Below are 12,772 nucleotides of genomic sequence, written 5' to 3' on the forward strand. Positions count from 1 at the left end.
TTGCTCAAAACTCAAGTCCTGTTCACTCTCGTGTCGAGTAAAGCATCGAAATGCCCATACCTCCGGAGCCTGACGATAGAGTGTTGTCACTCCAATCCAATACTCAAACATTTGTAGACCAAATCACCTATCACTTGGCATCATCTGCAGGACCACATTTGCAATAGGTCAACCTTCTCACCCTACATTCGTGTACCACTAACCGTCCTTGTCATTTTCCCTTCACCCACAGCCGAAGTCAAGATGCCCAGCGGACAGGTAGACAAGCCGGTGATCGATGACAACCACGATGGTACGGTCTCGATCCGCTACGAACCGAAAGAGGAAGGTATCCACGAGCTTGCGGTCAAGTACAACGGTGAGCATGTGCAAGGTTCCCCGTTCAAATTCCACGTGGATTCGATCTCGTCCGGGTACGTGACGGCGTACGGAACGGGTTTGGTTCATGGAGTCACTGGCGAACCGGCGCAGTTCATCATCTCCACCAAGGGTGCCGGTGCCGGTGGTTTGCAGATGGCCGTCGAAGGTCCCAGCAAAGCGGACGTAAGTATATCTGTCATTCTGTGATCTTTCCGCTGTGATCCTCCCCATCACCCGGCTACATAATTCCATCCCCAGATTACCTACCACGACAACAAGGATGGTACGGTGTCAGTGTCCTACTTGCCGACAGCACCCGGCGAGTATAAAATTTCCGTCCGCTTCGGCGACAAGCACATCAAGGGCTCGCCATACTTCGCGAAGATTACGGGTGAGGGCCGCAAGCGTAACCAGATTTCGGTCGGTTCCTGCTCGGAGGTGACACTGCCCGGCGTCATCAGCGATAATGACCTCCGTTCGCTGAACGCCTCGATTCAGGCACCGTCCGGACTGGAGGAACCGTGCTTCCTGAAGCGCATGCCCACCGGCAACATTGGCATTTCGTTTACGCCGCGCGAAATCGGTGAGCATACGGTGTCGGTGAAGCGGCTGGGCAAGCACATCGCCAACTCGCCCTTCAAGGTGAACGTGTGCGAGCGCGAGGTGGGCGACGCGAAGAAGGTGCTCGTGACGGGCAATGCGCTGAAGGAGGGCAAAACGCACCAGGACAACGTGTTCTCGATCGACACGCGCAACGCCGGGTACGGTGGTCTGTCGCTCTCGATCGAGGGACCCAGCAAGGCGGAGATCCAGTGCACGGACAAGGACGACGGCACGCTCAACATCGCGTACAAACCGACCGAGCCGGGCTACTACATCGTGAACCTCAAGTTTGCCGATCACCACGTGACCGGATCGCCGTTTACGGTGAAAGTTTCGGGCGAGGGTACGAACCGCCAGCGGGAGAAGATTCAGCGCCAGCGCGAGGCCGTGCCGATCACCGAGGTTGGCAGCCAGTGCAAGCTGACGTTCAAGATGCCTGGCATTACGTCCTTCGATCTGTCGGCTACGGTGACGTCACCCGGTGGTGTCAGCGAGGATGCTGAGATCCAGGAGATCGAAGACGGTCTGTACGCCGTGCACTTCGTCCCGAAGGAGCTGGGCGTGCACACGGTGTCCGTCAAGTACAAGCAGATCCATATTCCTGGTAAGTTAGTGTGCTGCTTTATTCTTGGCTTAACGACCTGCTGGGCCATACCGGCCGCGGCAGGGGTTCGAGAGCTACATTGCGACTTGAGGCCTCGCCCCAATAAACTTTGGGGTCTGAGCATGCTCTAGAAGTTGTTGCATAAATCAGAATGCCTGTTTAAAAAATTTTCAATAGTTGTTTCTGTCTATTGTAGAAATTGTTTAATTCAAACCAATGAAAGATCCTTTTGTTGACTTATGTTCGAAATGAAAGTACAGATACGACCAAGTCGTTCTCGTAGAAAAAAATATGAGACTAAAAAGATAGTTTATAAATTCCAACTTTTTTTTCTTTGCCACTACAACCAAGAATTCCATTCTGGCCATTCTGGCTTCCTGTGACTTGATTCTACTCGTAGCTGGAACGTCAGTCCTTCGTATGGGCAGACGGTCTGGATGTAAAGACGGGGTCCATGTGTGAAGATTATGATAACGTTTTAAATTTATTCAGCTGATACAGAATGAATTTGTTGAGATAACCAGAAAACCGCATTAGAATGACTTTCCCAAACAATTCTATGAAAGCACAAAGTTTAACTAGCCCCAAGAACTCTCAAGGGATTCGGTAGCTTTTGGGTTACCTCACCCGTCACCATGTAGACTGCTGTTTCCAGAGGCTGATTTTAGCATAAGCAAACAGAGCAGATGCATGAGACCCCGCGATTTCAAGGGTTCCCGGAGCCTCGCTCATTTAGAGGGCACGAGCTCAGTAAGGGGCCGCGTATAACGTTTCCTCTTTGGCTCTCTCTCTCTCTCTGGCTATCTGGCTAGTCAGCATATTCGATATGTTTGGGGCCCGAGAGATTGAATCCGCCACTGACTGTCTCGTATTCCCCTTCCCTTCCCCAGGATCGCCATTCCAGTTCACCGTCGGCCCACTCAAGGATACCGGAGCGCATCTGGTCAAGGCTGGCGGCCCAGGTCTGGAGCACGGCGAACAGGGTGTGCCGGCCGAGTTTAACGTGTGGACCCGCGAAGCCGGTGGTGGCACTCTCGCCATCTCGGTCGAAGGCCCTAGCAAAGCGGACATCGACTTCAAAGATCGCAAGGATGGGTCCTGCGATGTATCGTACGTCGTCAGCGAACCAGGTAGGTGCCTTCGATGACGAGTCGTCGCTTATTCGTCTAATGCGCTACCCACCTTCCTTCCACCAGGCGACTATCGCATCGGCTTGAAGTTCAACGATCGCCATATTCCGGACTCTCCGTTCAAGGTTTACATCTCGCCGGCGATGGGCGAAGCGCACAAGCTGGAGGTGGCTCAGTTCCCGACCGGCTGTGTGCAGGCTGACAAGCCGGCCCAGTTCATGGTGCGCAAGAACGGTGCCAAGGGTGAGCTGGACGCGAAGGTAAGTCGGACGGATGGATGGGTCCAGTCGGGAAGGAAACGTATTACTTTTGTTTGTTTGTTCCCGCTGCCCAGGTCGTTGCACCCTCCAACAACGAGGACGATTGCTTCATCCAGCTGATCGATCAGGATCAGTATTCGGTGCGGTTCTACCCGCGCGAAAACGGCATCCACGCGATCCACGTCAAGTTTAACGGCGTGCACATACCCGGCTCGCCGTACCGCATCAAGGTGGGCAAGGACGACGTCGACCCGGCAGCCGTACACGCCTCGGGCAAGGGTTTGGGCGATGTCAAGACGGGCGAAAAGACCGATCTGATCATTGACACGTGCAATGCCGGCGCCGGTACGCTTGCCGTGACCGTGGACGGTCCGGCAAAGGTAGCGATGGACTGCACGGAGGTGGAAGAGGGCTACAAGGTGCGCTACACGCCACTCCTGCCCGGCCACTACTACATGACGATCAAGTACAACCAGATGCACATCGTGGGATCGCCGTTCAAGATCAACTGCACTGGCGAGAGCCTTGCCGAGGCAGGCGGCCAGGAAACGTCGTCGGTGATCGTGGAAACGGTGGCGAAGGTATCAAAGGGTGGCAACAGGACCGGCGTCATCCTGCCAATCTTCAAATCGGACGCGAGCAAAATCCAATCGAAGGGCATGGGCCTCAAGAAGGCGTACATGGGCAAGCAGAACCAGTTCACGATCAATGCCGGAGATGCGGGTAAGTAGTGTTTGTAGCAGCAGCTCACTTGCACAGTTTGGGTGCCGAACTGACGCTGATCCTTTCCGTGCAGGCAACAACATCCTTTTCGTAGGCATTTACGGACCGAAAGGGCCGTGCGACGAGGTTTTCATAAAGCACACGGGACGCAACCAGTACACGGTCAACTATTTGGTTCGCGAACGCGGTGACTACATTCTGCTGGTGAAATGGGGCGACGATCACATCCCTGGCTCGCCGTTCAAGGTGGAAGTTTAAAGACCGCACAGCCGTGTGTACCTCCCAGACGCCATATTCACGCCGCCCATCGCCGTCCTGTCAAGCGACACTCTCGAGACCAATCATCCATTCTGATGTTCTGATGTACTCTTATGAGCCCACAAACACCCCCATACATGCACACGCACACACACACACACACAAACCTGCAAGTTATCCTAGGCCTTGTAACTGTCGCGAGCAGGCTCCCGCATGTCCGACGTGCAGTCCTTACCATGCAGCATGCTTTTAATGATGTGGTTAAGTTTAAAAAGGGAGATTTTGTGTGCAGTCCTTACCATGCTCTCACCACTACCACCAACACCCCCCCCCCCCCCCATCCCCCAACCCCCCTAAAAAAACCTGTTATACTGCATCATTCGGTTCGGAAGGTCGGTATTAAGACACGCATGCGCGCCTCGTTCGGTAAGGTGCACGCAAATCGTTTTTTATTTTCATTTTAACTACTATTCTTACCACCCTGGTTTTTGTGAGTCTCCGTTCGAAACAACCCCGACTGTCGTGTACAGTATGTACGTTTTTTTTTTTAACTAGTTTTCCGTCTCACTTGTAAGCGTGCTTAACGCACCTTTGTTTTTTGTTCAGTTACTCGCTTTTAACCCCCTCTTTCATGTTAAGTGTTTATATTTGTGTCCTTAAACAGCAGCAGCAGCAGCTGCAGCGCACCTGTTTTCGATTCTTCCACCATCTGTGGCGCTCTTCAGTTCTATTTATTGTGGTTACGTTCTTTTATTTTGTTTTATAAATTATATTATTATATATGTATACTTATTTTCTTCCATTTGTACCCCGTGAAGCCCTACTTCCGTTTGTGGAAACGACGACCACAGTCACAACACATAAGGTTTAAGTAAAAGTTGTCAAATCGAAATATCAAAAAAGAGACAAAAAAATAAATAAAGCGATTGTGTAAACGATTGTGTGTTGTGCCTGCTTTTTCGAGCTTGTACACTTAAAAACTAACCAGTGAAAGAAAACAGCTTTCATATCAATGTTGAGATTGTTTCGAGGCAGAGTCGTCGTCACGCACGGTCAGAAATTTGTACAAGTAGTCAACGATTAATTTTATGATGCAAAACTGCAGACTGAGCGCTTCTTAGTCTTATAATAATATTTTGTAACATCAGGAGGCTCACATCGACACAGCGGGAGTAGGATCGATGGACGAGGCAACAAGATAGGTGTCTGCCTTGTGAGCCTGAAGACCAATGGACGATGTACGGAGAGGTGTCTGCACCTTCAAGGTCTGCCAACTTGATTCCCCTTTTTAAACCAAAAATTTCTACACCGATTGCAACGAGTCAGGTTACAGATCGATTAAGATAATCACGGTAAACTTTAACAAAATGACTGCAATCTGTTTTTCAGTGCCAAAGGACCCCTATCTAGTTGATCCATACTATAAGGAATTAAATATCACTAATTTCTATCAAATGTAAGGGCAATAGTTTCCTGACAAAAAAAACATTGTTTGTACACTAACTCCATTCGGATTGCTTGGTATTCGCAGTTTGTCTAAATGAGGTTTATCTAGAATGTTGATCTAAATATTTTGAAATTGCATCACATTTTTATAAGCTCTCTCCGATGAGCGCGTCGTTAATACATGGCCAAATCGTCAATCCGTTTACGGTTCCCCGTAACATTGTACCTCCGGATTTTGCCTTCTACCAGCACGAGATCCTCCTCCTTAATTCCCCATCGAGCAAGTATTTTGTCGCATTCGTTCACAAGCCCATTCTAAATATTTCGAGTGTTATAAGGCCCTTGTTTACTAAATTCGATCATTTAAGATAAATTCGTTTAGCGAAAGTCGTTCCGCATACCGAATGTTGAAAACCGCGCGGTTTGTTGATTTCAAATCTGACAACTGTCATCCCGCCCAGCATTCGATTTGACGTTTCGCCCCAAATGTCAAATCTCCCCACAGCCAAACACGCTTTCGTTGTTTACTTTCAACTCGGACCGCAACTAACCACCGTAAAGTGATATTCCCCATTTGTGTATCGTCTTTTGGTACCATTTTTCACCATGTCCAGCTGGAAGAAAGCAGCCAAATCGAACCAGAAAGTGCACCGTGAACGTGCACAACCGGCTGCCCGCCAGCATCTTGGGCTGCTCGAGAAAAAGAAAGACTACAAGCTCCGGGCCCGGGATCGGAATGAGAAGGAAGCCACACTGAAGCTGCTCCGCAAGCGGGCGCTTAACAAGAACCCGGATGAATTCTACCACCACATGATCAACTCGAAGGTCGAGCAAGGCGAGCATCATGAGCTGGAACAGGGTGACGATTTTACCAAGGATCAGATCAAACTTATGCAAACCCAGGACCTGAAGTACGTTACCATGAAGCGCACGATGGAAGCGAACAAAATAGGTCGCCTGCAAGGACAGCTGCACATGACGGATGTGGTAAACGAAACGCCCAACAAGCACATCTTCTTCGTGGAGGACGAACAGGAGGCGAGAGAGTTCGATCTTGCCAAGCGGCTCGACACTCATCCACAGTTGATCGGACGCCGCTCGAACCGACCGCGGTTAAGCGATCTGGAAAAGCTCCAACTGGCCAGCGTCAGTGCGGAGGACATTGAACGTATCAACCGGGAACGCGGCGCTTCGTACAGTGAGCTGATGCGGCGCATTGACCGTGAGAAGGAGCTTACGGTGGTGCAGAAAACGCTCGAAATCAAGCGTGTGTTGAAGCAGAAGCACGCGCTGAAACCGAAGCTGGTTGCCAAGGGAACGCCTCACCAGGCGCCGCAGTTCAAGTTCAAGTTTGAAAGAAAACGGTGAATCGTGGATTAATGGCATGCAAGCATGTTTTCAATATTCTTTATATAAAACTTTCATTCATAATGAGTGGGTGTGTATGTGTTATCGATAGAAAAAAGTAAAATAAATGTAAAGTATATGTTAACAGAAGAAGCCCCTTAACCCTTAGATCAAAGAAAACAGTATTTGCAAACATTCTCTCAGGAACGGGACGATCGAATCGCTGTCCGTCTCGCTCGTTCAAGGTACATGTGAAGCAATTACCTCTTTGCGAATTGTGCAATTACTAACTCCGCTCCATAACATCCATAGGAACCGCTTCCCGTGTATCAATCGAAATCAACATCATAACTCTGGCTCTCATACTGCGTGTCGGCACTAACCGGAGACCCTTCGTTAACCAGCGCCGACAGCTCGGACGCATCGTATCCCAGCAGCTCGCGCAGGTCGCACACGAATTTGTACACGAAACGCTTCCCGTGCACCTTCGAAATCATGTCCCCGTCGTAGTAGTAGCGCAAGGCACGCGACAGCTTTTCGTAGTTCATCGTGGGTTTGTTCTTGCGCTCGCCCCACAGCTGTGCCACCAGTTCCGGATTGCAAAGTTTGAACTCTCCCTCGGTTCCTGTGCACAGAAACAGAGGCGAGAATTAGCCCGATCAAGAGAGATTTTGGGAAATGGTCGTCCTTACCCATCCACTGAATAATGGCACGATGTTCACGGTCGGTGAGAATTTCCAGCAGGAATTGCCACAGCTGAATCTGTCCATTGTTCCCTGTCCGATTGCCACAGTAGCTAAACTCATCTGCAACACGAAAGGTAAGAGTTAGTGATCACAGTAACCATCCTATCGCGGATCCTACTCCGGGGGTCACCGTTTTCTTCGTTACCGTTTTTGCTGCCGATATTAACTTTGGGAATTTTCCTCCGTATGGTCATCTCGACCAACTGTTCGCCTTCAGCCGGTTTCTGTAGCGTGGCCACAATCTTGTGCCGTCTCAGCAGCTCCAAATGCATCCAGAACAGACCGCCCGGATCGTTCGGTGCTTTTAGCTTAAACTCGTCCGCGTCCAACTCGCACAGCTCCTTGCCGGTGATGCTCCAGTCCTGCAGCTTTATACCGTTGAGGTTGAACGTCCGGACGGCCCACTGGATCCAGTGCTTCACCTGCGCAACCGTCCATTCGAGCGGATCGTCCGGAATGTTCAAGCGCTGCTGGTCACGCTTGAACGCACTGTCGTACACCCACGGCAGGGCAGCCAACGGTTCGTCGCCAATCTCTCCATCCGACTCGTCACAATCGTCCAGCGAATGGTCCGCGAAACCGTGCACCTCTTCCTTTACCGCGGGCATTAGCTTTCCGCCCTTTTCGCTCGCCGCCTGTCGTTCCCGTTCATTTCGGCGCTCCTTTTCGCGCTCCTTTTCCCGCTCCTCCGCACTAACCGAGTCTATGATGGCCGCAACAGCGATAGCCGTTTCGTGCGACTCGTTCGTCGCGCTCGCCTTGGTGGAAGTTGTATCGCTTTCATCGATCCGGCTCGCAGAGCTGTCCTCGGTGGTACGTTTGGCCAGCTCCGCTTCGGCTTCCGCTGCCGCAATCGCTTCTGCAGCGGCCACTTCCTCCTCAGCGGCTCGTTTGGCCGCTGCCGCCGCTTCTGCTTCCTTGGCCGCTTGTTCTATTTCGCGCTGGTACGTTTCGAGCACCTCGTCCGTCGGTTTCAACACATCCGCGATGTTGATGCGCCGCTTGTTAGGTTGCACCTGTACGTTGATCTGCACCAACCCTTCGCCCTGCACACACTGGTCGACCAGATTCTTGTGGGATTCGAGCATCGTGGACCCCTGCAGCCAGAACTCGTAGTGCTTGAGCGACATTCCGATCCGCCGCTCGACCAACCCCCGTAGAGTGGACAGATTCTCGCGCAAATCCATGTGCACTACGATCACGTCGTCGTCATCGTCGCCTAGGAACAGGTCATTTTCGGTTGGTAGGAAATCGGCGCTCGACATCATCAGCCCGTCGTCCCCGAGCGGTAGTGGGAGATCCGGCACCTCGAGCTTTATGTTGAGCGGATCCATCGTGGTCCGGAGTCGACTTTCCACTTACGATAGAATTCCTAAAATTACTACAACCGTGTGCCTCCGTACTGTACACGCGCTGATTGTTTTCGTCCGTGTGTGTATGTGTCATCAAAACAAAAGGCACTGCATGTTTGGTGTCGACGAGCTGTCAATACCACGAACGATGTCCTGTCAACCGCCAAACGCCAAGCGATCATACCCTACTGACAAAATCATCGCTTCATCGCTTCCTCTCGCTTTAATTGAGTGCATTTTGCCTCCCGCTCCTGCGATGAGTACCATCGGGGCTTGTTGTTGTTGGATTGGTCTGCCGAAGCGACTAGACTCAGGCATCGTAAAATTTTTGGCTAAAGTCTGAATAGATGACCCCCCCCCCGCCCTCCCCGCCACCCACTAACTGGCTTCGTTTTTGCAACTGATTCGCCCAAAAAAGTATCTTTTTCAGACTTTTTGCTATAATTATTTATTGATTTATTATTTGTAATTATTATTAAAAAAATAAATGTAGAAAGAATATCGAAGAAGTCGTGCACGACGCGATTTTCATTTACAATTACAAATAGAACACTTTTGACACGCGCCGACGTTATTAGACGACGGATTTTTTGATTGGTGATTTTCTGTCAAATATGGCGTTTGACAGAACAAAAAACCCTCTGTCCGTGTAAAAGCCAGGCTACATGATGCGAGATGCCAAAAAGATTTCGCTAAAAAGGGGGGGAATTTCGAGATTTTTCCGTCAAAATCATCTCGGTTCATCTAGCCGCGTTGTTTAGAGCACTTCATGCTATCTCTCTCTCTCTCTCTCTCTCTCTCTCTCTCTCTCTTCAACCGAAAACTACCATGGCAACGCATGGAAAGTGACAGAGAGGGCTAGAGAGAAGCGAATTTTTTCCGAGATTTTAGCTCGAGGAAGCGAAAACGGATAGATTTCGCAAAACCCCCCCTTTTTAGCAAAATCTTTTTGGTAGCCTGGCTTATAGGAATACTTTATCGTGACCGACAGCGCTTTAGTCAGAGGAACTTTCGGTTATAGATTTCCGGTTCAAACTGTTCCCACATCGTTTTCCATGCATTAACAAAACATCGTCTTCAATGTTCATCTTAAATCACACAAACTAAACTGAACAATAATATACAATAAAAAAATGCGAGGCAAAACAATGCTTCCAAAATGTAAACAATCCTCACTTTGACAGAAAAAAACCAGCTAGATCGAAATCTGAATTGAGCATGTCGAATTCTTTTTTTCAGACCGGCATGTATCTGTCAAACGCGATTTGAAATCGCGAGGAAATCACCGATGAAAAATCCGGCGTCTAATAACCCTATAAGAATCGTTCTGCACTAATACCAACAACACCAATCCTCTTCTGATCGTAATTGTAAACGAAGATCGCGTCGTACACGACCTGTTCGATATTCTTTCTCCATTTACTTTTTTTTCTTCTTCCTGTTCGTTGGTATCGTTGGTCACAAGCCCCGACGGCACTCATCGCAGGAGCGGGAGGCAAAATGCACTCAGTTAAAGCGAGAGGAAGCGATGAAAAAGCGAGAAGTGAATATGGAAACTTCGGCTTTTGTCAGTAGGGATATTAAAGCTCATAATACCACAATTTTGAGTTACTTTCGTCACCAGGGTATCAACAAAATGCTGGATCGTTCCGTTTGTTTTGTGTCGTCTTTCTGTGTGTACTTTTTGTTCTGTTGCGCGATCCCGGTTTGGTTAGTGGAATTGGCGATGAAAATCGTGCACGGTTTGCCCATTGTAAAATGTCCACCGAAGTAAAGACAACGAACGTCGAGGAAGTACTGCCAAACGATGAGGATTTAGGGCGGCGAAATTGTCGTTGGAGAGAGTTCGTCCAGGTAGGCCATGTACTGGAGCACGCTCAATTGAATCGCATGCATAACGTTGTGTTTACTCTTGTGTTCGTAGAAATACGAGGACGCGACACAAAACCAGTCGGACCACAGCATGGACATCGATACGGCAATGGGCATGCTCGATCAAGACATGAGCGACGGAAGCTCAGTCAGCGACGTTCTCGAAGCATCGTCGGAGGAGCAAAGCCCGCCGGAAAACGTAGAAGAGATTCAGCGGCAGCTAAAGGTGGCGGTACCGTTGCGCAAGCGAGAGTGGGAGGCGAACGGGCTGAAGGAAATTCTGGACGACAACGAGTTCCGCATGTTGAGCCACGAGAAGGTAGAGAATTGGCTGCGAAATCATATGCACAGCATCACCGGCCACTATAACGTGCATTACAAGACGGAGCAGGTAACCACGGTAACGGAGACGCGCATGGATGCGGACGCCGATTCGCTGTATTCCGTCGACACTGCGCAGTACATCCGTTCGAACAAGCAGATTAGCAACAAGCTTAAGGTGACCACGATGATCAAACAGTACTCGGTGACGAGCTCCGTGCGCCGGCTCACCAGCCTCGGCGTCATACTCGACGAGCAGAAAAGTGATCGGGCAAATACGCGTCTGTCACTGCCACTGCCCCGAACGCTTACCAAATCAGACAGTGCATGTGACGTTAAGAAGCCCTTGCCAGAGTACAACTGTGCTGCGCAACAGCGAAAGGCCGCGGCCGTCAAACGACAACCGCGAGCGATCTGCCCTTCCGTTACCAACAAACCGGCAGCAAAAGCAACAACAACAACAACAACAGCCACAGGAACAGCGGACCGGCGCGATCGACGCAAAGTGTTTAAGAAAACGATTCCACGCAAAGGACCGGGTCCGACGGGTAGTCGTGCAACAGTCGGCTGCAAACCAACGGCAGCAGGAGCCAAGCAGCGGTACGATCCGGAGCAAATGTACACCAAAGCGCTGGAGCAGTGCGCACGGCAGAAGAAAGCCAAACCGATCTCGCAGCGGAAGGTGTCGACGCGGTTCGCCAACCGGATGCAGTACTCTCTCTCCTCATCGTCGTCGGAGAGTGACAGCGATGAGGTGTTTTTCACTCCGATAGCAGCTCGCGATCGTCCCACGTCCAGTTCGCGGGCGGCCAAACCGCCCTCCCCAGCAGTCGCTAATACTCGCACAAACGACACAAATCCGACCGACGCAAAGCCGACTTCGAGCAAGGCGGTCAAGGATTCTCCCAACAAAACGGCGTCCCCGACGGAGCGAGAGATTGTGGGCCCGTTTCAGTCGATCACGCTCAGCGCTTCCAAGCGGCAGCTGGCCCAGCCGGCAGGACCGGCCGGTACCACACCGCCCAAGAAGTGGGTCGGCCTTCACAAGGACGGTTACTACTACGAGGAAGGGTTGGTCATCTATCGGCCGACGACGGTGCGGCCCGATGCGGACAGCAGCGAGCGCATTAATCTGCGCGTCGGTGATCTCAATCTGACCGGCGTCACGAAGGAGCGCCATTTGACCAAGTTCCAAGCGTTCAACTATTTCGTCCATCCCAACTCGACCGTGTGCTTCTATCCGAGCGATTCGGCCGACACCGAGGAGCATAGCGACACGACTGACACCGAACACTCGTACGACGATCCCATCCAAACGTTCCGGCCGCGCAACACGGATCGGTTGAATGTGGTCGAGATTCGCTACCACAATCGGCCCAACCCCCGTACTCAACAGAACCGCTAGAAGACTGCTGCTGCATTCATTGGTGAATCTCATCATTCCCTTTCTTATTATTTGGACCGTACGGAATTAATCTACATCTGAAATTTATCCCTTTGACATGGTCACAACACACACACACACACTGTAGTTTCCATACCTGTATCTGTTAGAATTAGTTTTTTTTTTACATGAAATAAAATATACCAATTGCTGTTCCATGAAGTGAAGTTTTAAGTTGTTGCTTTTCAATCCTTCCAGATGTAGTAGCATTTTCCTTACAGAAGAGAAGAGAATTGAGAAGCCTATTGTAAGGAAGCGCGGGCCCTTTTTTGTACTTCGGATCCAAGCATCCCTACCACCGATCCC

The 12,772-nt window shown here is 50.4% G+C and overlaps 4 protein-coding genes across 20 annotated transcripts in view; 3 read left to right on the forward strand and 1 right to left on the reverse strand.

The window, feature by feature from the left end:
* The window catches only part of LOC118507881 (filamin-A), a 55,911-nt gene extending 51,034 nt beyond the window's left edge, over nt 1–4,877 (forward strand). For all 17 annotated transcript variants that reach the window (XM_036047092.1, XM_036047101.1, XM_036047097.1 and 14 more), the window contains 6 exons: nt 233–543; nt 619–1,567; nt 2,458–2,697; nt 2,764–2,957; nt 3,032–3,680; nt 3,754–4,877. In XM_036047092.1, the coding sequence (XP_035902985.1) occupies nt 233–543; nt 619–1,567; nt 2,458–2,697; nt 2,764–2,957; nt 3,032–3,680; nt 3,754–3,938 (2,528 nt within the window). In that variant the 3' untranslated portion in view covers nt 3,939–4,877. The remainder of the gene's footprint in view (nt 1–232; nt 544–618; nt 1,568–2,457; nt 2,698–2,763; nt 2,958–3,031; nt 3,681–3,753) is intronic.
* A 1,002-nt stretch (nt 4,878–5,879) lies between these two features.
* On the forward strand, nt 5,880–6,881 carry LOC118507889 (probable U3 small nucleolar RNA-associated protein 11). The gene has a single exon (XM_036047128.1). It carries the CDS (start codon nt 5,991–5,993, stop codon nt 6,750–6,752), a length of 762 nt encoding a protein of 253 aa, XP_035903021.1. The 5' UTR covers nt 5,880–5,990; the 3' UTR covers nt 6,753–6,881.
* On the reverse strand, nt 6,761–8,980 carry LOC118507885 (DNA-binding protein Ets97D). Its single transcript, XM_036047117.1, has 3 exons — nt 7,623–8,980; nt 7,424–7,537; nt 6,761–7,356 (listed from the first exon to the last, which is right to left on the reverse strand). Exons 1-3 carry the CDS (start codon nt 8,809–8,811, stop codon nt 7,061–7,063), a joined length of 1,599 nt encoding a protein of 532 aa, XP_035903010.1. The 5' UTR covers nt 8,812–8,980; the 3' UTR covers nt 6,761–7,060.
* Nucleotides 8,981–10,427: 1,447 nt separating this feature from the next.
* LOC118507883 lies at nt 10,428–12,633 on the forward strand. Its single transcript, XM_036047116.1, has 2 exons — nt 10,428–10,683; nt 10,754–12,633. Exons 1-2 carry the CDS (start codon nt 10,588–10,590, stop codon nt 12,425–12,427), a joined length of 1,770 nt encoding a protein of 589 aa, XP_035903009.1. The 5' UTR covers nt 10,428–10,587; the 3' UTR covers nt 12,428–12,633.
* Nucleotides 12,634–12,772: the final 139 nt, after the last annotated feature.

Source organism: Anopheles stephensi, chromosome 2 (assembly GCF_013141755.1).
Source record: "Anopheles stephensi strain Indian chromosome 2, UCI_ANSTEP_V1.0, whole genome shotgun sequence".
Taxonomy (NCBI): domain Eukaryota; kingdom Metazoa; phylum Arthropoda; class Insecta; order Diptera; family Culicidae; genus Anopheles; species Anopheles stephensi.

Bases quoted from the DNA above. Each gene is read 5' to 3' on its own strand.
- LOC118507889 (XM_036047128.1), top strand. From the start codon at position 5,991: ATGTCCAGCTGGAAGAAAGCAGCCAAATCGAACCAGAAAGTGCACCGT.
- LOC118507885 (XM_036047117.1), bottom strand. From the start codon at position 8,811: ATGGATCCGCTCAACATAAAGCTCGAGGTGCCGGATCTCCCACTACCG. The intron at 7,538-7,622 runs GTAACGAAGAAA...TTCGTGTTGCAG, and splicing joins TAATATCGGCAGCAAAAACG to ATGAGTTTAGCTACTGTGGC. The intron at 7,357-7,423 runs GTAAGGACGACC...TTCTGTGCACAG, and splicing joins TGCCATTATTCAGTGGATGG to GAACCGAGGGAGAGTTCAAA.
- LOC118507883 (XM_036047116.1), top strand. From the start codon at position 10,588: ATGTCCACCGAAGTAAAGACAACGAACGTCGAGGAAGTACTGCCAAAC. The intron at 10,684-10,753 runs GTAGGCCATGTA...TTGTGTTCGTAG, and splicing joins GTTGGAGAGAGTTCGTCCAG to AAATACGAGGACGCGACACA.